This window comes from Rhineura floridana, chromosome 2, assembly GCF_030035675.1.
Source record: "Rhineura floridana isolate rRhiFlo1 chromosome 2, rRhiFlo1.hap2, whole genome shotgun sequence".
Classification (NCBI taxonomy): domain Eukaryota; kingdom Metazoa; phylum Chordata; class Lepidosauria; order Squamata; family Rhineuridae; genus Rhineura; species Rhineura floridana.
Genome location: NC_084481.1, coordinates 36,488,250 through 36,515,542, shown reverse-complemented (window position 1 = coordinate 36,515,542; position 27,293 = coordinate 36,488,250). Strand labels below are relative to the sequence as shown.

Genomic DNA, 27,293 nt, shown 5'->3' with positions numbered 1-27,293 from the left:
TGGAGAGATCCTCTATTGCAAATCCCAGGGCACCAGGCCAAGCCAGGCTAGTATTGCATTTTCAATTAGCTTCTGAGTGAACGCTTGGCATATGTGGAAGGGAATCGGTGCACAATTAGCTTATTGTTCTTTTCAGTTTTCTTCTGTGAAGATTTGAAGGACCAGAGGAGGAAGAGTTGTGGCTCCAGCCAGAGGCATTGCTGTGGATGTGGAATGAGGGAGTTTTTCAGCCCAGGCAGCTCTGCTCACTAACTCGAGAATTAGTGCTGTTATTAAGGAGTGCTTGGCGCAGCTTCAGGGAGTGTGCCAAAGGATCATCACAGAAACAGCCATCTGCCTCTCCTTTTAGGCCATTCGCAGGGCTCTTTTTTCTCGTCTGCAACCTGGTTATTACCATGGAGCCAAACAGTCCCAAAAAGATACAATTTGCTGTGCCATTATTTCAGAGTCAAATAGATCCTGAAGCAGCTGAACAGGTAAGCTGGTTTTATCTTCTCTGCTTGGGGTGGGGGGTGGGATAAAGGGGGCTAAGACCGTGATGTTTCCAGATCAGAAAACGTGAGTGCAATTCAGCAAAACTATGCAACTCCACAAAAGTGTCCCAGTATTGACAAGAGACAGGAGGGTTTGTCCTTTTGGATACTCAAAGTGACATTCCCACATATTTTTCTGAGCAATCTTTGCTATCTTCGTTCCTTAAGAATAGATGTTTTCCAGTAGTGATAGTTGTGCTTTTTATCAATGCTCATATATCTATAACTGTATGTATATCTAGCTATCTGTCTTGATGTAGAGAGAGAGATTTTAGACTATTCCATATTAAACAAAGGTAGCTGGGTAGGTATTGAAATAAAAAGAGAGATGTCAACAGATCATGTAGAGAGGTATTCAGGTAAGAAAACAGTTCAGTTGAAGGGGATTTAACAAAAAAAATTGGGGTCTCCTCAATTGACAAAAGGAGTTTTTTTAAAGTGCTGTTTTTAAATACACTGTGTGTGTGTGTGTGTGTCACACACACACACACACACACAGAGATATTTAAAATACTGTTTTATATATACACACACATACATTTACAGAGGGAACAGACAAGGATTTACTTGTCTTTCAGAACTTACCATTCTAATAAGCTGATCTCTGACTCGCTACCATAATGGGAAAACCTTATAAAGTGACAAATAGAGAATTAAACTGGCAGTATGATGAACTTCATCTCTTTGTCTGCTTAGAGTCTCCCCATCACTGACAATACATAGTGACCTGCACAATATGCCATTTTAGAGGCTGACTGTGCAAGCCTGTGCTTATTTGCTCAGAAGTATTATGATCATTATGGGGCTTACTCTTAAGCAGATGTGCATAGGATTGCAGAACTGTGTTCTAACTCAAATGTCCTCCATGAGAAGATAGCTTTTTCCAGAAAGAAATGGGCTGCTGATGACAGCTGAAGAAGGAAATATGGAAGGCATAACCAACGATCTAATCAGGGGCGAGACATGCATAAATAAAATTTAACTGTTCATTATCATGACTAATGTATAGCATCGAGAATATTATATTGCATTGACGGTGAAAATCTGAAGTCATCTAAGCAACATTCTCCATTGAATCAAGGTGGGTTATGTGCCTGCTATAGCTGAAGGACTCTGCCCTTCATTTCATTCCATTCCATGCATGAGAGCCAATGTAGTGTAGTGGTTAGAGTGTTGGACTAGGACCTGGGAAGCCAGGGTTCAAATCTCCACTCAGCCATGAAGCGCATTGGGTGACCTTGGGCCAATCACTGTCTCTCAGACTAACCTAACTCACACGCTTGTTGTGGGGAGTAAAAGAGGGGAAGAACCATGTATGCCACCTTGAGCTCCTTGGAGAAAAGGTGGGATATAAATGAAACAAATCAATAACAACTGAAATGCCTCACTCCTATCCAGCTTGATTATCTTGCTGTTTCTGGGCTTGGATATTGTTCTGTGCTGTCTTGTGTATACATCCTGCATAATAGGAGTGGGGGATTTATTCCTATGAAGGACCACTGACCCACAGGAAAAGTCATTTGCCGGCTGTAGCCAATGATGGGTGGAACCAAAAGCCCAAACTGGGTAGAGATTGCAGGATTTTATATAGCCTTTTCTCTCTCTGCCATCCCACCCCCTTCCTCTATCTGTGCTTACCCTCTCTCTCCGTACGTCTCTTTCTCACACACACACATCCTCTTTGCAGGCTGTGAGAAATTAGGCTAAGGGCTGCAGTTCCCCTAACACAGGCCTATAGCATCCCCAGTTGGTCTGTCATCACTGAAGAGATACTAAAACCTCTTAGATTTTAAAGAGGCAGTGTGGTGTAGTGGTCAAAGTGTTAGACCAGGGCCTGGGAGACCAGGATTCAAATCCCCACTCACTGGGTAGCCTTGAGCCAGTCACTGTCCCTCAGCCTAACCTACCTCACAGGGCTGTTGTGGGGATTAAATGAGGAGAACCATGTACACCGCCTTGACCTCCTTGGAGAAGAGATGGGATAGAGATGCAATCAATCAGTCAACTCCCTTTATCACTTACTAGTAGTATTTCTCCAGCAGCAAATAAATGCTAAAGATAAGAGAGAACGCAGACCTCTGTGCCAGCGCAGCATTATGCTAGTTGGGTGTTCCAATGACACTGCAAGCCGGTGTCCAAAGTTGCAAGGGGCTTGTGCGCTAGGCCAGTGAAACTCTTGACTACCCAAACTGCACAAACTGCTTTTGAAACTCCCTTCAATATCAAAACCAGTTTGTCATGCAGGAGCAGGGAAAAAGAACAGCCCGATATACCTTTCTGTCCCCATTCCCTATTGTGTTCATGGAATTAGCTTTTCGTTGTTTGGATCTTCTGCATACACTTAGATGTGGCAAATGCCTGTATTTTGTCTTTCGTCTTCAGGGATAAATTCTGAGCACATGATAGATATGATGTGATGGTCTGAAAAAAAGAGAGGGTTTTTTCCCAAGTTTCTCCTGTCTTTTCCCCCTGAAAAATCCCTGAACCTGTTTCCCCGCTCCCTCCCACTCCATCTTTTCCCCCAGTTTTTTGCTGGGCCTTCACTTCTCTAGCATGTTCTATTATGTAAGAGTTAGCAGTGCAATCCATCTAATGCAATATAAAGAAATGAAAGTTTCCTCTCTGTTCAGTTTATGGAATAGGTATTATTATTGGGCTGAGATTTAATTGGGTTCGACAGGTTTGAGTCAAGTATTGTTGCTACCTAAGGTGAGGCAGAGGTGTCTCAGCTCGCACTGAAAGTGCACCATGGGATCTCCTGTGACATTGCTGAGGATTCTGGGATGCACTTCATACAGGGAACTGGCCAGGCTGGAAGTAGCACAAGAGATGCCAGACTTTGGTTGCTATTTCTGGAGACTCTTCACTTGTGTCAACCCTCTTTGGTTGAAGCAGTCTGATCATCTGACCTTGTCCTTTGTATTCTTTGCTGATTTCAAATCCTGCCTAATGGAGGAAATGGAAGTGGCATACAGAAAAAAGAAGAAAGAACAATTTGCTGGTAATTGCATCAATGCAAATTCAAAATGGGCATACTAGCTTCCAGAAATGGAAAGAATGACCAGACCTGGGGAGTGTTCTATTTTTGATCATCTGCAATCCAATATTTGAATGCTTTTTAAATGCCTACCTTAGGTACAACAGGACAGCTCAGCACTTTGTCGTCATAGTATTCTGGATTTAGGGTGGTAGCTGTTACTTAATAAATCTGCTTGCACCTATATTTTCCACAGATCAGAAAAAGAAGGCCCACACCAGCATCATTAGTAATTATGACTGATTCACCTCCTGGTAAGTCAACTCTGTAGCTTCTAAACTGGAATGTGTATCAATGCAAAATCAGCCTTTCCCAACCTTTGGGTCCCCAGCTGTTGTTGGACTACAACTCCCATCAGCCCCAGCCAGAAGTCCAGCAACATCAGTGGACCCAAAGGTTGGGAAAGGTTGGACTGTATCATATAATTCTATTGCAGGGGAGACTAGAAACAGAAGTTTAAGAACATGCAGCACTGTGACTAACTGTGGGCTCAGAGCCAGCTCACAAAGAGGAAGAGTAGCGTGCAAATTAGCACCTCTCTTGAGTGTCAGCACCCCACTGCTTGCAGACATTAGAGGGAACTCAACTCTAGGATCCTATGCAGGGATGGCTCCAGGGGGTGGCAAAGTCAGGCATTTCCTAAAGCCCCAAGACCAGCAGAGAGACTGTGTAACAGTGCATTTTTCCAAGAGTATTTAAGAACAGATGCAGCCTATGTTTTCACATCCTGATTTTCCAAGACTGGGGGGGCATTGGGGGTGCCAAGCCCATGGGCCCCCAAATCCTGGGGCTGGCATTTTTGGACATTTTTTTTTCAGGAAGAGGCACACAATATAAGGTGCTTTTGAGGACAGGGGTATCCATGGATCCTAGCGTGGCACCTACAGATCAGGGAAACAGACCTGTCAGGCTCTTTTCATCCTTTGAAAAGGACCCAGAAGCATCAGTGGCTGCAGAAGGTACTCAGAGAGAGATGTACGTGTTCCGCTTGTTCCACACCAGTTACTTTGACTAGCAGTTTGTTTCTGGGCACAATTCAAGTTGTTGATTTTACCTTATAAAAAGCCTTGCATGGTCTGGGATCTCATAACTTCAAGGCCATCTCTCCTCACATGAGCCCACTTGGTGACTGAAGGTTAGTCATAGAATCATAGATAGTAGAGTTGGAAGCAGAGCTTGGAAAAGTTACTTTTTTGAACTACAACTCCCATCAGCCCCAGCCAGCATAGCCACTGGATTGGGCTGATAGGAGTTGTAGTCCAAAAAAGTAACTTTTCCAAGTTCTGGTTGGAAGGGGCCTATAATGCCATCATGTCCAACCCCCTGCTCAATGCAGGAATCCAACTTAAAGCATACCCAACAGTGGCTGTCCAGCTGCCTCTTGAATGCCTCTAGTGCCGGAGAGCCCACCACCTCCCTAGGTAATTGGTTCCATTGTGGTACCACTCTAACAGTTAGAAAGTTTTTTCTTGATGTTCAGTCAAAATCTGGCTTCCAGAAACTTGAGTGCATTCTTCCATGTCTTGCACTCTGGGATGATCGAGAAGAGATCCCAGCCCCCCTGTCTGTGACAACCAGTCAAGTAGCTGAATAGAGCTATCATCTCCCTTCTCTTCTCAAGGCTAAACATGCCCAGTTCTTTCCGTACATGCCCAACTTTTGTTGCCCATTCCATCCTTGCAGCATGTAAAGAAAGGTCATGATCAGCACAGAGCCTCAAAATTATGAAACTACAGAAACCTGAATAAGTTTGAGCAAGGATAGCCACTGTAGTGCTCTCCAGATAATTTGGACTACAACTCCCATCAGCCTCAGTCTGCATAGCCAGTGGTCTGGAATCATGAGTTATAGTCCGTAACATCTGGAGAGGGCATCACGTTGTCTATGCCTGAGTTAGAGGAGCTGCCTCTTTTTAACAAACTTTCTGAGAGGCTGTAAATCCTACCGGTTTCATCAAGTCTTTGACCAAACTCTTCTCCCACTCCCCCACCCCAGCAGCAGTTTAACCTACAATGTCTTTCTTACTATTGCTCATTTTAGATTTATTTCATGCCATTTGTATTTGTGTGTTTTAAACATTGTAAACCCTTTTGAACTGCCAGGAGAAGCAGTCTACAAGTGTTTTAACCAAATCAATAAACAAATAGACTTGGAATAAGGCAACTCTCTGTAACCACCAGCTAAATATATAAATAAGTTGATGTGGCTGTACGGTTATACTAGGAAAATGTAACAAGGAGACTTCATAAGCCTGTGAGGGAAACTTTGAGAGATGATCATCAATTGTATATTCAGTCAACAGTAGCTTAATAGCAACCTTCTACTAGCTCATGCCTGGGGCTGTGTCCATGAGCCTGACCTCCTATGGCCCTGCACCCCCCCCCAAACATCTGCACATCAAGCAGAACATTGACAAAAGAGTCATGTACATGCGTAGGTTCTTTAGACAAACAGGACCACAATCATGTTGGGTTACTGCTAGTCTGACCTTGAAGAAGGGTTGTAGCTCAGTGGTGGAGCATCTGTTTTGCATGCAGAAGGCCCAAGGTTCAATCCCTGGCATCTCCAGGTAGGACTGGGAGAGATCCCAGTCTGACTTACTGGAGAGCCACTGCCAGTCAGTGCAGACAATGCTGTGCTGGATGGACCGATGGTCTTACTCAATATAAGGTAGCTTTCTATGTTCCAAGAACCTATCTGCATGTGTCTGATTCTGTATGCACTTATTATCCTTGCCCAATGTGACATCAGGGCTTCAGATGTCAAGTCCGGCTGTCCCCTCCAAGGGTTGTCTAACCATGGGAAGGGTGCCTTCTTAAATCATCCTGAATATGAGAAAACAGAATTCAGGAGGACATGTCATGGTGCCATGTAGCGTCCGTCTTAAATTTCCGCATGGTGAGTTCTTATGTATTTATGCTGAGCTCTTACAATGCCATCCGACTTCATCTGAGTTCAGTTTTGCCCATTGGAGCTTACTCCTGAGTGTACTTAGGATTGCAGGCATAAAGGCAGCAAATGTATCATAGCAGCTAAAGAGATAGATCTATGAATCAGAAAGATCCCAGTTTAAATCTTGCCTGCACCGTGAACTTGCTAAGTAACCAAAGGCTAGCCATACTCTGTCTGCATACCTCTCCATCTGCAGTATGGGGTAATAATAATAGTAATTTACCTTACAGGGTTGTTGTAAGGATTACAATCTAGATCATGCATGTGAAGTACTTCATATTCTTGAAAGCATTATACAAATGTTAATTGATGATGATGATGGTGTACAAGTGGGACTTGCAATGAAATGTTGGTGTGTGCCATGTTGCTGGTGTGGGATACAGCTAGACATGCCTTCTTCTAAGGTATTCCATTCCTATCTCACTCACCCTTAAAGTTGGGAGATATACTTTATTTTTATTTTTTTGATGGAATGTAACAGCTCATTTTAAAAGTGGCCTCCCACAGATGAAGCCCTGAAGATGGCTGAAGTTATATGGTAAAGTATTACATATCTAAAGACAAACAAAACTGAACAAACAAGACTTTACCAAACAAACAGGTTCATGCTTCAGGGGATTCTGGCTTTTTATTTATGTCTGCATCTCCTGACAGCAATGCCTGAAGCAATAATGCAGAGTGGCCTTTAATGTGTTATTACATGATGCTTTCCATTTGTAGCGTGCGGCAACTCATAGGCAATCCCAAATTAGTTCCATACTCTGTTAATGTGCCCTCAAAGTAATGCCATCGACAGGTTTCCCAATCAATTTTCACCACTGACCATTTAAAAGCATTTGAAAAGCACCCATCCCCTCTCTGATACTGATGTTCCTTTCCCATTTTCTATAAAAGCCTTACAGCATTTCCTATCCATTAAGCAATATTAGACCATGAAGCCTTTTCTTTTCCAAATTGTTCTTGCTTAGGCAGTAAGCAATGTTTTATATTGGTGGAAAAAAACCAATAGGGCATACTAATTGCCTTCACTTGAACATCACTTGCCAGAAATACTATTTATGTAAGTGACACTGCTGCTCTGTTTTAACAGGAGTGGTAATGTTAAGAGAAAAAGTGACACACAGATGCAGGTGTACGTGTGCACACACAACCACATTATCCTGAGTGAGTTCCAAGAGTACAGCAGGAGCTGATTTTCTCAAGCTGCCCTGATTAAGGCTGGCATATGCATTAGATGGGTGGGTCATAAATTCTCAAGCAAATAAACTCTGTTCAGGTGAGTGGTTGTACTCGCATGACATCAGACCAACTAACGCAAGTCCGACTGCATCTCTCTCTTCCATGAAATGGCAAACTGCTATTTGCAATTTGCCAGTCCACGCATGGCAGATCAAACATAGTCTCATGCAGGCTTGTGGCTCCAACGTTATAGCAAATCCTTGTATGAGGAAGTTTGTTTGTGTTTCTTTTTTTTACATTTCTTTTAATGAAAGTTGGCCACCACCACATCAACAGAATCAGTTCAGGATCAGAACAATGACTGACATGTCTCATTTGGACCAATTCGGACAAGAAGTGGTTCTTTAACTTTTGTCAGCTCTCTGCCGTGAAATTATTTTTATAAGCAAGCATGCAACCCGTGAGATGGAATCCACCTTTGCACTCACAGAAAGGCTTCTGGCCTAGCAGAGGCATCTGCTAATAGAAGAGAAGAAGAAAGCTATTTTAGATTATTCCCTCTTCCCCACGCAGTAGGCATTTGGTTGACCACTGTGAGGACAGGATGCTAGACTGGATGGATCACTGGTCTGATCCAGCAGGGCTCTTTTTAAGTTTTTTTACACTTCTGTTAAGAGTAGTGGCTCCTCCCATAATCTGCAGCTGTGTCTTCCCACACAAAATATGGTCTTTAATTTGGAATCCAATGGCTTTTGCAAAATCCTCTTTAAAAAAAGTGGGTGGGGATAAGGTCTCCAGAGAAAAGTGACCTTTTTTGATGGGGGGCTATTTTGACTATAAAGAAGCAATTGAAAATCCTGATGGTGTTTCCAAGTTCTTGCTGGGCAGCTCAATGTCTCCCCTTCTCTCTCTTCTCTGCCATAGCACACTTGTTCTCCATTTTCCCATGAGTCCCATCCCTCCTCCAAGATCCAAACAAATGGACTTGAATGCAAAATCCCACATTCCACGTCTCCTTCTTGACAAAATCCAAATCCTGATTTTGATCCATTCCCACTTCAGGGATGCATCAAGCAAACAACTCTGGCTGTGGCATGTTTAATGCATATGGCAAAATGGTCAGTACTTCTTCATGACAATAGGGATGGGGGAGAAATTTGATTCAGTTCACATTTGAAACTGAATGGATCAAATTTGCACTTTCCGAAACAATATGGGAACAGAAACATAGCCATCCTTCAAAATTCACACTTATCCGAATCTTGTGATACAGTTCGCCAACCAAAGCAATGTTTACAAAACAGCACATATTAGGGGAAAGTGTGCACACCATGAATATATTTGTGAAAATAACATACAAAAAGGCATTATATTAGGATAAAGTGCTTGTAAAAATGTGTGCATTTGTCAAAGCCGCATACAAAAATGTATTTATTAGAAATTTGCACTCAAATGCTGGAGAAGTTTCATGAGGATTTTAACAAGAATCACAAATTGCTGCAGAAATGTGGAGAACTGAATGTAAGATTAGAAAAAGGAGAAACTGAGAGAACTGAAATTGACAGATCATTTCATCCCAGTATGGCAGCTAGTTTTTCATCCTGCATAGTGAGCAGTCTTTAGAAGATACCTGTTTTCAAACTGGAAATTAAAGCGGCCAAGTAACAGTGTAATGGAATGGCCACTTTGCCACCCAAAGTGCATTGACTACATTTCATGTCCAGGACGGATCATCCATTTTGTCACTTACCTGTGGAATTGTGGTAGTAGCACTGGAGCTTAGTGGACCAAGTAATTATTCTGTTATTGGTTGGTTGCTTTTTATATATCGCCTTCCTGCTAAGGCACCCATGAGCAGTTTATAAATTTAAAATACTAAAACAAACAAATTATATAAAATGTAGAGTGACACAGTTCTCTCGGGCTGACTGGGAGCTGATGGCACAAGCCCCCTGGCCTGGACTCCCTTGCTTTCCCCTCCCTTCAGGTGACAGGTCACACAGAAACCCAGGAAAGGTTGGGAAGGGACTGCCTCAACAGGCAGACCGATTGTCCTTTCAAGTCAGGAGCCAATGATATATGTTCTCTGACCTGGGCTTCCTCACTTCTGCCTTCCCTCACAGCACACAAGTCTTTCTTAAGCAGGTCTTTCAGGGAAGGTGAGTGAGGGGCTGCCCCAGCAGTTCCAGGCCCCACATTCCAGAGAAAAGTTGTTAACAAACTATCCCCCTCACTCCCACCTAGCATCTTTGGACTACAAATGAGGCTTCAGTTCCCATGGATTATGGTATAATTGCCTAGAATGCCATTTCTTAACGGCATTCCCAGTGGCATTGGGGAAGGGACGTAGCTCAGTGGTAGAGCATCTGCCCTGCATACGGAAGGTCCCAGGTTCAATCCCCAGCATTTCCATGTAGGGCTGGGAGGGATTCCCTGTCTGAATCCCTGGAGAGCCTCTGCCAGTCACTGTAGATGATACTGAGCTTGATGGACCAATGGTCTGACTTGGTAAAAGGCAGCTTCTTCTGTTCCTATGACTTTTGTGATTTAAGGCCTTAAACCACATGAGAGCAATTTCTGTCTTGGAAAAATATGCCTTCTCCTCCCCTAGCACAGGGGATGTTGTTAGAGCCTCATTCTCATTCCAGCCAGCATGGCCAATGGTGAAGATGATGGCAGTTTTAGTCTAGCACAATCTAGAAGGTCTCACGTTCTCCATCCATGTTCTAACATCACAATAACTATATTCACAAAGGTCTTCCTCAATAGCTCACTTGACTGAAACCCAGAATAGCATGATGGGTACGGTATTTGATCAGGAATGGCTTCAACTCCTCAGCTCACAAGGTGACCTTGGGCCTGTCACTGTCTTTCAGCCTATCGTGCTCCATGTGGTTACTGTGTGGACCAAATTAAAGGGATGTGGAGGAAGAACCTTACATACTGCGACAAGCTCCATAGAAGATGGTGTGGGATAGAAATGTAATTAATATAATCAAAAGGTCTTGATTGACTTTGAATAGTTGATGGAAATTATTTAATTAGTTTTTTTAGGGGGGGTGTCAGCTGCCAGGTAGCTTCAGGGTGGCTGACAGTATTTGCTACCCAAGTGTGTGAGAGAATTGTAAAGGAGAAATCCCTCTCTTGTGGGTATCAAACAGAAACGGTCAAGAAATTTTAGTCCTTGAGGCAGAAAGTCCAAATGGTGCCCCCTATAGGTGGTGAAAACAGAATGATAACTGTAGCAATTGACCATCTGCTGCCTTGGATGGCACCTGAGGTTGGACAAGCTCACCCTCATAGGGCTCAAGCCTTTGTGAACATTCCCACTGAAAGTGCTGCCTCCCCTTGGCCAACCCACAGGGCTCACTGAGTTACCTTAGGACAGTGCAGGGGAAGGTGGTAGTGGTGACCCCTCTCCAGACCCCTGCAAAGGGATGGGACTGGGACTGGGACTGGGCACTAACAATCTCAGAATTTCCATTGGAAATGAACACCTGCAACAGGAGGCTGGGCTAGAATGACCTTTGGTCTGATCCAGGAGTACTCTTCTTTGTGTTTACCGACTCTTGGCTTAGGTCATTTTGCAACAGTCTGGCAGGATTAATTCTGGCTTCAAAGGGCAGGGACTGGGAATATATTTAAGCAGGGAGGGAGAGGGAGAGAGGGAAGCTCTGACTGACAGGATGCATTGCCCCTGTTCCCTCTTAAATATTTTAGGAGGTATCTCACCTTCCATCCATGTGCCCCATTCCCTTCTGAGACATTTTAGTGTGTGTACATGGGAGCATCCCCACTGAGATCTGAAAGACTGCTGGGAAGCCATGCAACTTTATAGCTGTCTAAAGGAAAGTTTTCCCTCTGGGAGAAGCCAGGAATGTGGTTCTGCCTCGTCTTTCCTCTGGAAGGAACCTAGAAGCACATTCAGAAGCACCATATCACTGTGGGCACTTTCCTTGCTTCCAGCTGAAGCTCTGCAGCCCTGTCAGACCACACATGTTCTGTTAAATATTTGTGTTTGGGGAGTTTTGTCCAGAGGCGTTTCATTCATCCTTAATGCCGCTTACTGCAACTGTGAATTCCAAAACACAAGGATAAGAATTAATCACTCTTTAAATGCAGCACTGAAAATGGAACAGTTGTCCCAGCTAAAACAGTTTTGATCTAATAGTCATTTATCAAAAGTGATCAGAGCAGCTTGCTTGACTTCCTCAACCTTTGCTTCCAAGGAGACTTTGGACATCAGACCACCCTAAATGATTTAAAGACTAATGGTGGAATTGATTGACTTCAAGAAATGCGCTTAGACTGGCCATGCAAAACATTGCTTAATGACAAGACATGATGAGCCCACTTATTTGCCATGGAATATGCAGTTAGTTCCTAATAGCTGGGGCAGTTCCTAATAGCTGAGGAAATATTTCTAGGAGGGAATGAAAGTAAAGAAAAGGTTAAATAGAGGAAGAGCATTTGGAATTATGCTGCCCACCTGAAAACGTTGCATTGTGTGGCTTCCCTGCAACTCTTGGAGGCTCCTCCAGATGACATGTGTATTGAGCATTCATCCTAATTTGCTTGCACCAAGGTTACATGGCAGTTATATGATGTCTGGTCTTTATTGAGCACTTGTTCTGACTTATTTATGGGCAATTATAGGACAATGTTCATTCTGATTTGCTTGTGGGATGTTTACATGTCTTCCTGTTAATCATTTGTCTGTCCCACACTTTTCAGTGCCTTTCCCCATCACTTTCCTAACCACGAAAAGTCCAGTTTATGTTTTGTTTGTTTTTAAAGTGGATTTGTTGCACTTGGGTGACAGAGCCCTTTAATCCACTATAACTGCACAAACTTAAAGGTTCTGGTATGTGCTTGAATCCTTCCCACAAAAACAGTCTGGAGGCACCCTGGTATACTTGAGGGCTTCTGGTGGTAGGATCTAATCAACAGCTTAATCCTGAGTCAGACGACTCATTCATCTGGTCCAGAATGTGTGTTTTTTATTAGAATACCTACATATCTCTTTATAGCCTCCAGGGACCCTCAAAGTGGCTTTCAAAATATTCTCACAGTAAAAAAAAAAAAAATCACATTCAGGTCTGGTATCAGGAACAGAAATGTTCCTACTCTGATTGGATTGATCAAGTGACATTTGCTGCCTTCAACCTTTGGTACTGCCTCTTCTTACTACTAGGAAGGGAAGGATCTGTCCATTTTGGTTCTCTCAGGGTAGAGACACACTTAGTGTTGTGCAGGTTCCAGTGTGTCTCCACCTCTCTTTTCTGAAAACAGGGGTGCATGATGCAAGTCACACCCCTTTTTACTCTTAACACTGGTCAGGTCAGCTTGAGTGCTTTTTTAAAAAAACTGAGCTTTAGGCAGATTTTGCAAATGATTGGTAGATCAACCTGTTTGTCTCCCAGATGTACCAATGGAAATGTTTTGCTGCAGGCTGAGGCAGAGACTGTGATTGGCCCAACACTTTGCTGTCTAGCCAAGGGCAGAGTCACTTCAAAACACAGCCAGAAAAATAATTCTTGCTGCTTTTGAAGTGACTAGTGTGCCCACAGCCTCAGTTTCTCATTTTTCCAATCTGAAATTGAATTCTTCACATTTCTGCATCAATCTGCAATATTTTTTTTGGGGGGGGGAATCCTTATGAAAATTCTGCAGCATTTCAGTGCTTAGAAGGCTCAAGGAGCATGTGTTGCCTACAGTTTGGGGGAAAGAGATAGGAAGTGGTTGTTGATTTCATTAAGTGGCCACCCCCTACTTTTTATTATTATTATATTATTTGTCTTCATATTATTCTGTTATTTATTTCCTGGAAGAAAGAGAGACATAGGCCAGGTTTGTTTTTGTTTTTTCAATAATTTTTATTCAGATTTTCATAAAACATACAAGACAAAATCATAAAACATTCAAAGACAAAAAACAAAATCAAAAATAGTTAAACAAAAAGAAAAAAAGAAAAAAAAAACAAAAATAAAAAATAAAGAGTAAAATATTGACTTCCCATTTGTCAAAGATCAAATCAGTTATAAGTCTATAATATATAACAATCCTGTCTCTTAAGTCATATTATAAAATCACTTTCCTCCAGTAGTTATCTTACTTAATCATCAAATCTCATAAACATTACTTTATTCTTTCCACAAAAAGTCAAAGAGAGGTTTCAATTCTTTAAGAAATATATCTATCAATTTTTTTTTCCAGATAAGCATATCGATTAATCCATCTCATTACTAATTATGATAATCTTATTGTCATAACCATAGTCAAAATAAACATTTCAATTAATCCATCACATCAGAATCTGTTAGGTTCAGTAATTTCAGTAGCCATTGTTCTATTATCCCTATTAGTTCCATTTTCCATCTTCCATCTTCAGTAGTCTTGTTAAGTCCAGTAATTTCAGTATCCAATCTTCCATTATCAGTATTCCATAATAATCTTGCTGTCAAAGCCATAGTCATATAGTAAGAGTCTGATGGGAATTACCTCTATCCCAAATATTTTCTTGCCATCCATTCTGAATAGGTTGCTGAAATACTGCTGTAAAATCATATCTCTGTTCTTTTTTTCAAAATACACTGGGTCATCTCTTGAAAGTTTTTCCATTGTCACATGGCTGCAGTTAATTCCATAGATTTTCTCTATATTGGGCTCCATCACATCATTCCAGTCCAGAAGATTATCCATGCCATTGATAACTTTATCTCTAGAATCTTCATTAATTTCTTCAGAGATAACATTGAGTTCCAAACAATAGATTTTATTTCTAAAGTCCATAGACTCCAAATCTTGTTCCTGTTCCACGTTTGTTCCAATCTCCGGGATCTCCTCTCTCACAGGGACCCCTGTTCCAGTCTCCAGGGTCTCCTCTCTCACAGGGACCCCTGTTCCAGTCTCCAGGGTCTCCTCTCTCACAAGGACCCCTATGTCTTTAATCTCCTGTGTCTCCAAACAATAGATTTTGTTTCTAAAGTCCATAGACTCCAAATCTTTTTCCTGTTCCACGTTTGTTCCAATCTCCGGGGTCTCCTCTCTCACAGGGACCCCTTCCAGGGTCACCTCTCTCACAGGGACCCCTATATCTTTAATCTCCTGCTTCATTTTACTCAATTCAATTTTCAGCTCCTTACAACCCTGTCGCAGGTTTTGTTTCGTTATCTCAATCTCATCCATTATTTTCTGAAACATAGTTATTTCCAGCTTCTCAGCCACTTTCTTAATTGCCATTTTAAAAGAAAAATATAGGAAAACCACTTCTTATTTCAGCAACAATTGGGTTAATACTCCAAACTTGGTGACATCACAGTATAAACAGAGCAGACAGCCTTATCTCTCCATGCTTAAGTAAACAAAATGCAGTTCCCAGGATCGAAACAATTAATGGCGGTCGTCAGGAAACAGATTCGTCAAAATAAAATAGACCAAAAAGAGAGTAGTCTCAGACAATATAATATTCTTCAAAATAAAAATCTGGAATAGAAATCCCTCTTCTGTGTATATCTTTAGAATGCAAATCCAGGACAGCTTTTTGCAACAAAAACAGAGATAAGCTATTAATTAGTGAGTAGCAGAGAGAAGTTATGGCTCCCCAGTGAGATGTCAAAAACCGATCAATCTGGCAAATCTCTTTTAAACAGCAACAATTTAAGTCAAGTAAAAGAAAAATATAGAAAGAAGGGTGCTTGCCTGTTAGTGCGTTCTCTCTTAGAAGATAAGATGAACGTTCGCTTTATCAGATAGAGCTTGTTGTTAAAAATCCGTCCCACCTTCGTCGGCTGGACCTCGTCCCATAAATTAATGAGATCTGGTCGTCCCAACAAAAATAGGCTTTGAGGTTAATCTCTTCGTTTCTCCCTACCCGGGAGAAGTTTAATCAGTCAAAAAAAGAAAAAATCTGACTGATATATCTGAATAAGCTTCTTTTGAGGCAGGAGCCCGTCTCAAAAGCAGGCACAGGCTAAGTCACCCTTCCCGGAAGTCAGACATAGGCCAGGTTTGCAGGATGTGAAACAACCAGAAATAGAATGATCTGTCAATTTCGGTTCTCTCAGTTTCTCATTATTCCATCTTAAATTTATTTCTCCACATTTCTGCAGTAATTTGCTATTTTTTAAAAACAAAAATCTCATGAAAATCCTTTAGTGTTTTAGTGCAAATTGCTCCTAAAAAACACATTTTTGTTTGCAATTTTGACTAATGTACACATTTTTGCAAACAATTTCTCCTGATATACTGCTTTTTTGCATGTTATTTTAACCACTATATTCATTTTTATGCACACTTACCCTAATATGCATTTTTGTAAACATTGTTTGGTTGAAGAACTGCATTGCAAAATTCAGATAAATGTGAATTTCAAAGAATGGCTGTGTTTCAGTTCTCATATTATTTCAGAAAGTGCAAATTTGATAGATTTGGCTTTAAATGCTAACTGAATCAAGTTTCTCTCCCATCCCTACTTTCTAGGTGGGAGACCCCACTGAAATCTTCTGAGCCAAAGGAGTGGAGCTGGGGTGGACAAACCTGTCCATTTTGATTTTGCATTCTCCCAGCCTTTAAATTCAGTTCTCTAGATTTCCACAGCAGTAAGCATTTTTTTAAAAAATGTCCTCATGGAAATTTTCAGTATTTTAATGCAGATTTGTCCTAATATACGCATGTTTGTAAGCATTTTCCCCAAATATAATGCAATTGTGTCTGTGATTTTAGCTAATACATCCATGTTCATGTACACTTGCCCATAATATGCACACTTTCGTACATGTTGTTTGGTTAGAGACATGCATAATAAAATTAGGAGAAAGGTGAATCAGCTGTGTTTCAGTTTGCATATTGTTTCAGGAAGTGCAAATTAGGGAGGTTCACATTAAAATGAAGAATGAACCAAATTTCTCCTTCATCCCTAAGTGGGCTGAGCAGCTGGAACTTCCTCAGTGCTTGTTGGAGACAAGCCTTCCCTTCCTGGAACTTTGCCGAAGGGACACTCCTGCTAGTGGAGCCTTAGTTTGCATCTGACAGCGCTATCCTAACCATGTCTACTCAGAAGTCAGTCATATCGAATCCATCAAGGCTCTTCTCCCAGGCAAGTGGGTTTAGAATTGCTGGTAAACCACTATGTCCCCACAATGGAGAAAATAAGTTTGCAAGCCTCCCTGCGTAAAAGACACAAATAATAGAGAAAGGGCTAGTTTCCTTCTAGTAATGCTAACTTTTGTACCGAGTCCAGGGACCAAGAGGTGAAATGGAAAAGGAGAGAGGAGGGCTCCTTGAGCCCACAGGAAACTATACTCCTGCCGCCCCCAAAGGATGAAACTGCAAAACGTTTCATAGCATCTGAGACCATTCCAAAAAATCCCAAAGATCAGCTTTCTGAAATACAACAGGTGGTTTCTGGATATTCCCTTGGCTTCCCCCAAGATATTATTTCTATTGTTAGGAAAGTTTTCTCTGCTGAACCAGTTTCTATCAATAACAGATGTTCAGGCAGCATTGCAACACTTAGCACACAGGGTTTATGACTAATCTGTGCACACTGACACTTTTGTTAGGAAAAAAGGTTCACTATACGGCAATCTTAAAAACAAACACAAGGGAGACATTTTTCTGGAATATTAAAGGCATTAACACTTACACTTATGCACACACACATAATCACAGTGGTACAATATAAGATTTGCAGATGGAAGATTCACCTTGTTGAGATCCTTTGTAGGAACAGCTGGGACTGAAGTCAAACCAAACCAGAATGCAGCAGGGAGCCTGGGTGTACTTAGGGTCATCAGGGAAGTAATTGTCTCCCAAACTGGTCGGCTGCAGCCAAAGAAGACAATAGCATGAACAAATCGTAGGGAAGTGTTTTCTAAATTATATCCAAATATCAACGTCTGGTTATAATATTTAAAATCTTTCCTATATGGCGAATCTGAAAGCACTCTTAGAATCCTGATTCCCCCCCCCAAAAAAATATGTATCATGTAACTTCAGCTTTATTTTCAACACTGCTGAGCTGCATCTTGTGGCCAAGAAGGCTGGTTGCTAGCAAAACCAATAACAGCTGTTTTCAATTTCAAATTTGTATTTATGGTTTAGACACAAAATGTTTGGACAAAGAAGCTATCAGTGAAAAGCATCATCAGCTACTATTTTACATTTTTTTTAAAAAAAGTACAGCTATTTCTCTGTTACAAGGCTCCTCACTTAAATGTTTATTGCTGTATTAATTTATCTATTTGATTTCAGAAGCACAAGGGCTGATAATCTATCACACCATTGCAAAAAGATTCGATCACATTACATGATGCTAGATGATATCACACTGAAACAGAGCACGTACTTGGAAATGCAGGGACAGATTTGTTTACTCTGAAAGATAGATAACATAAGCATCGCAGGGCTCGTTCCTGTGAGTATGTTCATCATATTATGATAATGGTATCCAGCATTGACTTGCATGTGTGAATAAGCCACAACAAGTCAAACACCTCGGATCAGTGCTGACATGTGCCATGATGAGGCAAAATCGTTGACAGCCACAACACTGTTGGGGGGGGGATGGGAGAGAGAGTCAACAAACAATATGATGAAAAACGTTTCCCTACTTTGGCTCTAAACAAATATCTTTAGGTAACATTTACATTTGTTGCCCTTTCCCTTCTGGGCATCCTTCACAGGGAGGGCACATGCCAGTGGTGGGCAGGGTCAGAGGCAAAAGTTGGCAGAGCAACCAATGTAAATGTTAACTTTGTACATTAGGCTAGTTCCACACAGCCACACACCCCTCTCAAGCCTCCATTCAGGCAAGCAGGAGGCATGATCAGAGTTCGAGGACACATTCCAGCCAGGCAAGAGCATTCACAGAGGGTGCAAAGCAAGGCCGGTGACAGGTATAGCTGGGGAGGGAGTGTGATGTGGGGGGAGTCCTGAGGGCCAGTTTGAGTGACTTGGAGGACTGCAGTAGGGTCCTGGGGCCAGGGTTCCCCAACCCTGGTTTAGAATCTAACTTTAGACCATTCATAGATATATAAGCTCCATTAGAAAAAAAAATCAAGAAACCAACACACACACACTTCTTTCCAGGCTCCATGTGAGCAAACTCCATCGTTTGTTTTTTTGTTTTTTTAAAAAACACCTCCATGAAGGCCATCACTGATAACAGCGGTGGGACCAGTTGTCTACTCCATTCTCCCCTCCCTCCAACAATTGCACATCTGGTTCTTGTAAAGGGATTATCAACCATGTATCCTTTGCATATATGGCAACAGGAGAAAATCACTTAGTTGTCTAACTGTGGTGTCAATATTCTCCATGGGTGACTAGACTGGATTACATTGGCTATAGTGTCAGAGAAGAATTTGTAAATGTTTTCCTTCAAGTTATAGGTAAGTGTAGATTAAATTGGCCAGGAATATTATGTCGGAATATCTTTATTGAGATGCGTAGCATAGTTGCGTAGCGCTGCGGAACGGGGAGTATTGAGCGAGCTTAGTGTGTGTGTGTCTGAATCTTTGCTAAGATTCTACCTTCCCTGCAAATTAGTCAGACAGAGACTTTAAGTGTTAAAATAAGAAACAACTACTTTATTCTGGTAGTACATGCTTGATAGGAAAGAGTTCTATATCTAGCTAACTGGCTATGCTGGAGCAACGAGCACTGGTCCCAGTACTCGCCCTCATCCTGGTTGAGAGGAGAGACAAAGAGAAGATGTCTGCTCCCCTCTCGAGAGAAAGAGAACACTGAGAAAGGCGGGAATTGGGATCAAACATCCTGTTGCTTATCAGTCTAGCAGGAAGGGAAGAGACGGCAGGATCAAAGGGATAGGTATAGCCTCAACCAGCAAGAGGTCTAGCTCTCTAGCTACCCTAATTAACCCCATGCAGCCTCAACCCACCAAGCTGGAGTTGAACCTCATACATTCCAACACCCCTTCTCAACGAGAACTTGGTTCATTCTACAAGGTGCATCTTGCCTCGTAGTTTCTGGTGTCGGACTTTGCCCAACAGTTTGGTCAAAGCATCAGCTGTCATCTCTACTGTTGGACAGTAGGTCATCTCTAGAAGTCCTTTCTCCCTTATGTCCTTGAGGTAGTGGAACTTCACATCAATGTGCTTCATGCGAGAACTTTGCCCTTCTGATTCTGTGAGTCTTATGCAGGCTTGATTGTCCTCAAGTATTCTGATAGGCTCTGGTTCAGATATGCCCAAGTCTTGTAGAAGCTTGCGTAGCCACAGCATTTCCTTGCATGCCTCATCATCTGATACGTACTCAGCCTCAGTAGATGAGTGTGCTACAGTCTCTTGCTTTCGACTTGTCCAGCAGATAAGTGACTGCCCATAGTAGAACAAGTTTCCACTGGTTGACTTATGATCTTTGATGTCTCCAGCCCAGTCAGCATCAGCATATCCTAGAAGTTTAGGATCTCGAGTAGCTGATAGCTTTAGTTTTAAGTCTGCAGTGCCTTTCAGATATCTTGCCACTCTCTTGACTGCTTCCCAGTCTTTCTTGTTTGGCAAGCTGGTTTTTCTGCAAAGGTATCCCACCTCTGACGCCACATCTGGTCTGGTTATTGTGCTGATGTACAGGAGTTTCCCTATAGCTTGTCTGTACCTTTCGTTGTCTTCCCAGGGTTGATTGTTCTGGTCTGGTTTCAAGTAGCCTACTTCCATTGGTGTAGGTGCTGGATGTGCATCCTTCAGTCCTAGACTCTCAAGTAGGTCTTGAATCTTTTGTTTTTGGTTTAGAAGAAAGGATCCATCGCCCTCTCTTTCAATTTGTATTCCATGGTAGTATGTGATGTTGCCTAGACATTTCACTTCAACTTCCTTGCTTAGATTATTTACTAACTCTTACTTGTCTTGTGGATTCTCGTAAGCCAATAGTAAATCATCTACATAAATCAAAATATAAGTCCATTTGTTGTTCTTGAATCTGCTACATAGGAATTGGTCTGCTTCGCCTCTTTTATAGCCTTGTCTCAAGAGCATTTTGTTCAGATTGTCATTCCATGCTCTTGCAGCTTGTTTCAGTCCATAGATGCTCTTTTGCAGTTTGCATACCAGGGTTTCCTTTCCTGGTATTTCAAAACCTGGTGGTTGTTGCATGTAGATTTCCTCTTCTATTTCCCCATGCAAGAACGCTGTTTTTATATCCATGTGTTCTACCTGCATTTTCTTAAGCAACACTTAGGAGAGTTCTGCTTGTTGTATGTTTGACTACAGGAGCAAAGGTCTCATAGTAGTCTTGTCCATACTTTTGAGAGTATCCTTTGGCCGCTAGTCTTGCCTTGTATCTCTCAATGTTCCCTTCAGCATCTGGCTTTTTCTTGAATACCCACTTGCAACCTACAGCTTTCCTTCCTTGAGGAAGCTTGGTAAGTGTCCAAGTTTTGTTCTTGTGTAGAGCTTCCAGCTCTTCCTTGGCTGCCTGCCTCCACCTCTCAGCTTCAGCTTTGGGTAAGGCTTCAATATCTTTCCAGGTCTCAGGCTCTGGAAGTTCATCAGCTCTCGCCAGGTAGGACAGTCTCAGTGGAGGTACACCTCTGTTGGTGCGGTTAGAGCGTCTTGGTACAGGACTCTCTGCTGCCCCTTCTGGCTGTGCAGGTTCCCCTTCTTGCTCTGATTCCTCACTGTCCTCCAGTGCTGGCATGTTGCTGTAATCTGTAGTGCTGTATGGTATTTCTACTTCATCTTCTTCACTGTTGTGGTCTTGGAATGATGCCCCTTCTGGTTGGAATGCACCTTGACCTTCATCAAAGTAGACAGCTCTTTGGATTTCAATCCTTTCTGTTTTGGGATTTAGGATTCTGTATCCCTTTTGCTTTGAAGAATATCCAACGAAGATTCCTTCCTTTGTAGTGTTGTCCAATTTGGTTCTCTTCTGGTGTGGAATGTGACCATACACTTTTGATCCAAACACCTTTATATGAGCCAAACTGGGTATGCGCCCATACCATAATTCGAATGGAGTCTTGTTGCCATTCACCTTTGTTGGCAAACGATTTTGTAGATAGGTGACAGTATACACTGCCTCTCCCCAATGCTTCTGTGGGAGATTGGCATGTTCCGCATGGATCTCACCATCTCAATTAGGGTTCTGAATTTTCTCTGCGAGACTCCATTCTGGGTTGTGGGGTACAGTGGTTTGATGCTCAATCCCATTTTCAAGCAGAAACTGCTGGGTAGCATGTGACATGTACTCTTCCCCATTTTCACAACATAGAATCTGTGGTTTTCTCTGAAATTTAGTGGTCACGATTGCCACATATTCTTTGAGTTTCTGAAGCATTTGCCCCTTCTTCTTCAACATATATATCACAGCAAATCTTGAATAATCATCAATAAAGCTGATAATATATTTGTTTCCGCCAGTTGAAGTGATTGGCATTTCACAAATGTCGCTGTGAATCAACTCTAGGGGGCGCTTAGTCTTCCTTTCACTCTGCTCAGGAAAACTGGGTCAGGTCCCTTTCGCTTTAACACAGCAAGTACATCTCCCCTTTTCTTGGCAGGGTTCAACTTTCATGCCTCTTACTAAATTATTCTTTTGAAGGGTATTTATCTTTGCAATGTCTCTATGCCCTAATCTCTGATGCCATAAATGTAAACAAGACTTGTTACAGCATTCTTTCACAACATTAGCTTGTGGACTTTCCTGATCCACTTCATACATGCCTTTTCTCTTGGTAGCTGTGCATAAAATTTCACCATCTCTAGAAATTATGCAAGAATCTTGTTCAAATAACACAGAGCACCCATTGTTTGTAGCTTCACTCACAGAAATTAAATTGTTTGACATTCCTGGGGTCCAGAGCGCATTCCTGAGATAAATTTCCTCAGTGCCACTTGGAGTCTGGCAAAACAGCTTAGCATCTCCCCGCGCCTTTATGGGCAGGACTCTCGAGTCAGCCAATTTAACTGTGGCTTCATATGGGGTTAAATCTTCAAACAATTTTTTTTCTTTTATTAGATGAGCGCTTGCTCCACTGTCAACATATAATTTTGCATCATCATAACATTTTTCAACATGAGTTACTTGAAAGCCCTTTGCACTTTTCTTTTCTGTCCCTTTAAATTCTTCATTTCTTTCAGGCTTCCCTTTCTTGTCACATTGGTCTTTAAGGTGTTTTTCTGAATTGCATAGATAGCAACGTTTGGCTTTCACACCTTTGGATTCCCTTTGTTCCTGAAATCTGCATTTGACTGCCTGTCCAGCAGCTTCTTTGCTAGCTTCTTTACTTAGGAAAGAGGAGAGCTGTCCTTTTTCCGTAGCTGCTTTCTGAGAGAACTGCTCTCTCACTTCAGAAATAATCTCGTTTAGAGTTTTGTTTTGTTGTTGCATTATAACTACGAAAGTCTCCATATATTTTGGAAGGGAGTCCAGAAATAATGCTATTTGAACTGGTTCATGTAACTCTGTTCCTTTTTCCTCTATCTCTTGGACTAACACCATAAATTTTGTAAGATGTTCCTCAAAAGAATCATCCCTCATTTGCAAGTTAATAAGGCTTCTGAACATTGCAATCAGATGTCCCTGGCTTTTCGGATTATGATGGGATTCAAGAGTTTTCCACATCTCTCTGGCATTTTTAGAATTCATAATAAAAGGAATCTGCGCATTACTCACACATTTAGTGATGAGGTCTTGTACTTTCTCGTCTTTCTCAGTCCAAATTCTTTGTTCCTCCCGAGAAGCACCTTCTCCTGGTTCCGATCCTGTAATAACTTTCAACAGCTTCTGTTGCTTTAGATGTTTTAGCATGCAAAATTCCCACAGCTTCCATCCTCCGGGTTCCAGTCTCTGGAAACCTAGCCGCTCCTCCGTCATGCTGGTCATCCTGAAGTAAAAGCCTCAACTCTTCACTGACTAAAAACTCTGAAGGTTTCTAATTTAGCTTCCTTGATTCAAAACACAATAGCTCCTTTAATTGCTCAAATCTCCATTTGCATGGCTGGTGCCCATAACCTGTCGGAATTTCTCTATTGAGATGCATAGCAGAGTTGCGTAGCACTGCGAAACGGAGAGTATTGAGCTAGCTTAGTGTGTGTGTGTGTGTGAATCTTTGCTAAGATTCTACCTTCCCTGCAAATTAGTCAGACAGAGACTTTAAGCGTTAAAATAAGAAACAATTACTTTATTCTGGAAGTACATGCTTGATAGGAAAGAGTTCTATATCTAGCTAACTAGCTATGCTAGAGCTACGGGCACTGGTTCCAGTACTCGCCCTCGTCCTGGTTGAGAGGAGAGACAAAGAGAAGATGTCTGCTCCCCTCTAGAGAGAAAGAGAACACAGAGAAAGGCGGGAAGGAATTGGGATCAAACATCCTGTTGCTTATCAGTCTAGCAGGAAGGGAAGAGACAGCAGGATCAAAGGGATAGGTATAGCCTCAACCAGCAAGAGGTCTATCTCTTTAGCTACCCTTATTAACCCCATGCAGCCTCAACCCAACAAGCTGGAGTTGAACCTCATACATTCCAACATATTATATAGCCACAAGAGTGGCTGTGTACTATAGCCAGCATGGATTTTTCACATTCTGCAATGTTAAATTGAAAATACCCCCATGCCATTCTGATGCATCCCATAAGCTCATTTCAAAACAAAACCGAACAGAATTTATAGTCCTGAACTCAGAAACGCTTGTTTAACAACCCTGTGAGTTTTCATGGCAATACACAAAACAGTCAGAGAGAATCAAGAGTTCAAAGTCTAAAATGAGAGAAAAAAACCCAGAGCCCTTTTGGACTTTTTTCTCTGAGTTCTCATAATCTGTTGAAATTCATTAAAAATCAGCCATATTCACAGAGTACCTGTAATCCTAATACTGACCTTGCCCCATACTCTGACCTTCATCTACTGCAGTTTAAAAGTTAAAAAAATGCCTGGCTGATTTTTAATTAATTTAATAAATTTTGGCTGGCAGCCTATGATAATGCAGGGCATGCTCAGTAAGAACCAACTGTCAGAATTCTAAGCGCCAGACTCACAGCTGCTGGGCTTGCCTAATCAGGGGCCACACCCACACCAGACTTTGATTTCACTTGAGAAAGTCATGGCTTCCCTCAGTGAATCTTGGGAAGTGTAGTTTGTGAAGGGTGCTGAGAGGAGACTCCTGTTCCACTGAGAGAACTCCAGTGGCCAGACTGGTTTAACAGTCAGCCACTCTGATTGAAGGTCTGTGAGGGGAACAGGGTGTCTCCTAGCAACTCTCAGCACCCTTCACTATCTACACTTCCCAGGATTCTTTGAGAGAAGCCATGACTGCCCAAAATGAAATAAAGGCCTGGTGTGGATGGGACAGCTTCGGTTTAAATTTGGGTGGGAGGCTACATGTGCCTGCTGTAGAATGAAAAGGTGGGGGAAACGCTGAAAAGCAATGATACTGTTCACAATGTTTCCCTTTTGGAAAGGAAAGGGGCTTTCCCTCTGCCCAGTACCCACCCACCCAATCTCCTCCACTCCCCATCCTCCACCCCCCCTGCCCCTCCCCTGGGTCAGTGTTGGACTATGACCTGGAAGATTAGGGTTCGAATCCCCACACATCCATGACACTGACTGGGTGACCTTGGGCCAGTCACTGCCTCTCAGCCTCAGAGCAAGGCAATGGTAAAACCACCTCTGAATACCATTTACCATGAAAAACCTATTCAAAGGGTCACCATAAGTCCGGTCGACTTGAAGGCAGTCCATTTCCATTTTCAAACATGATTGCACAGAAATAAATCCCATTGAACTCAAAAAGTATGCAAATGATCAAACCCACCTCCCTCCTCCCTCCTATCCCCTCCCCCTCCCCTTCCTCCTCCCCATGGTCAGTTTTTCCTAACCATGATTGCATAGGAGTAAATCCCATTGAACTCAGTAAGCATACAAATGATCAGACCTGCTTTCCCCCTCCTTCCACTCTCATCTCCCTTCCTCCTCCCCTCCCCTCTTCCTTCTCCCTCCTTCTCTGCCCACTCCAGCCCTCCCTCCCTCCCCTATGGGTCAGTTTTACCTATCCTAAGCATGATTGCACAGGCGTAAATGGCACTGAATTCAATAAACATGCAAATGATCAAACCTGTCCTTCTCCTTACCTCCCCCTCCTGCTTGCTCCCCTCCCAGTCCCCCCCACTGCCTTTCTTCCCCTCCCTCCTCTTCCTCCTCCTCTTCCCCCCTCCCCATCCCCTGTGGTCAGTTTCACCTATACTAAGCATGATTGCAGGGGAGTAAATCCCACTGAACTCTATAAGCATGCAAATGATCAAACCTGCCCCCCCTCCCCTTTCCTTTGCTCCCCTCCAATGCGCTCCTTCCCCCTCCTCCTCCCCCATGGTCAGTTTTTCCTATCCTAACCATGATTGTATAGGAGTAAATCCCATTGAACTCAGTAAGCATGCAAATGATCAGACCTGCTTTTCCCCTCCTTCTCCTCTCCTCTCCCTTCCTCCTCCCTTCTCCTCTTATTTCTTCCTCCTCTTCTGCCCACTCCAGCCCTCTTTCCCTCCCCCCTCCTGGTCAGTTTTACCTATCCTAAGCATGATTGCACGGGAGCAAATTGCACAGAACTCAAAAAATATGCAAATGATCAAACCTGTCCTTCTCCTCCCCTCCCCCTCCTGCCCGCTCCCATCCCAGTCCTCCCCCTGCCTTTCCTCTCCCCCCTCCTCCCCCCCTCCCCATCCCCTGCGTTCAGTTTCACCTATCCTAAGCTTGACTGCAGGGGAGTAAATCCCACTGAACTCAATAAGCATGCAAATGATCAATCCATTCTCAGCAAACTTGGACAGGATCCCATTTCTTACCTCCCAGATTTAAAAGCAGGGAAATTCACTAACAGGCAAAAAACCTTGCCGTTTAAGAATGTACCTATAAGCCCACAGATATTTCTATCAAACGTTAAAAAGCAGGGAAATTGGGCAGCTATAGTGAATGCACCAGAGGCGCAGGAGACCTGACCTCCTCTCTGAGATATTGGACTGCCCTACAAATGTCCCTTTTGACAACTTTGTATGGCAGTCCAATATCTCAGAGAGGAGGTCAGGTCTCCTGCTCCCCTGATGCATTCACTATAGCTGCCCAATTTCCCTGCTTTTTAAAATTTGATAGAAATATCTGTGGGCTATAGGTACATTCTTAAACCACAAGGTTTTTTGCCTATTAGTGAATCATTTTGGAGCCTCTATTTGCTCTTGCAGATGTTAATGTAGGAAAGAAGAAATGAACAGAAGTAGAAACTGGTAAGGTCTGAATGTAATTGGTATTTTGGAGATGTTTCCAAACAAAATGGTGGGGGTAGGGATGTTTCTCACATCTCAGCAGAGCTTCATCTCTGCAATCGTTCTTTGTTTTCTCTTTCTCCTGCTAGCTGATTTATTTTGTGAAATTTAATTAACCAGTGGGTGGTTTATTGATCATGAAAGCAGAAGCGCCTCTAATTGGCATATTAGTTATAATTTATACTCCACATAATTTCCTTATCTTTATGAGACTTTACATAAGATAAGATCAGCTATGAGCATATGATTCCATGACGTCACCAACATGAAATAACACAATGGAAGCATCAGTCAGAGGTATTAATATTTAGCCACTGGATAAT

General features: G+C 42.4%; 1 protein-coding gene across 2 annotated transcripts in view; it reads left to right on the top strand.

The window, feature by feature from the left end:
- PPP1R1C (protein phosphatase 1 regulatory inhibitor subunit 1C) overlaps positions 1 to 27,293 on the top strand; it is a 66,837-nt gene continuing 39,544 nt past the window's right edge. For both annotated transcript variants that reach the window (XM_061612902.1, XM_061612903.1), the window contains exons 1-2: positions 1 to 476; positions 3,767 to 3,824. In XM_061612902.1, the coding sequence (XP_061468886.1) occupies positions 207 to 476; positions 3,767 to 3,824 (328 nt within the window). In that variant the 5' untranslated portion in view covers positions 1 to 206. The remainder of the gene's footprint in view (positions 477 to 3,766; positions 3,825 to 27,293) is intronic.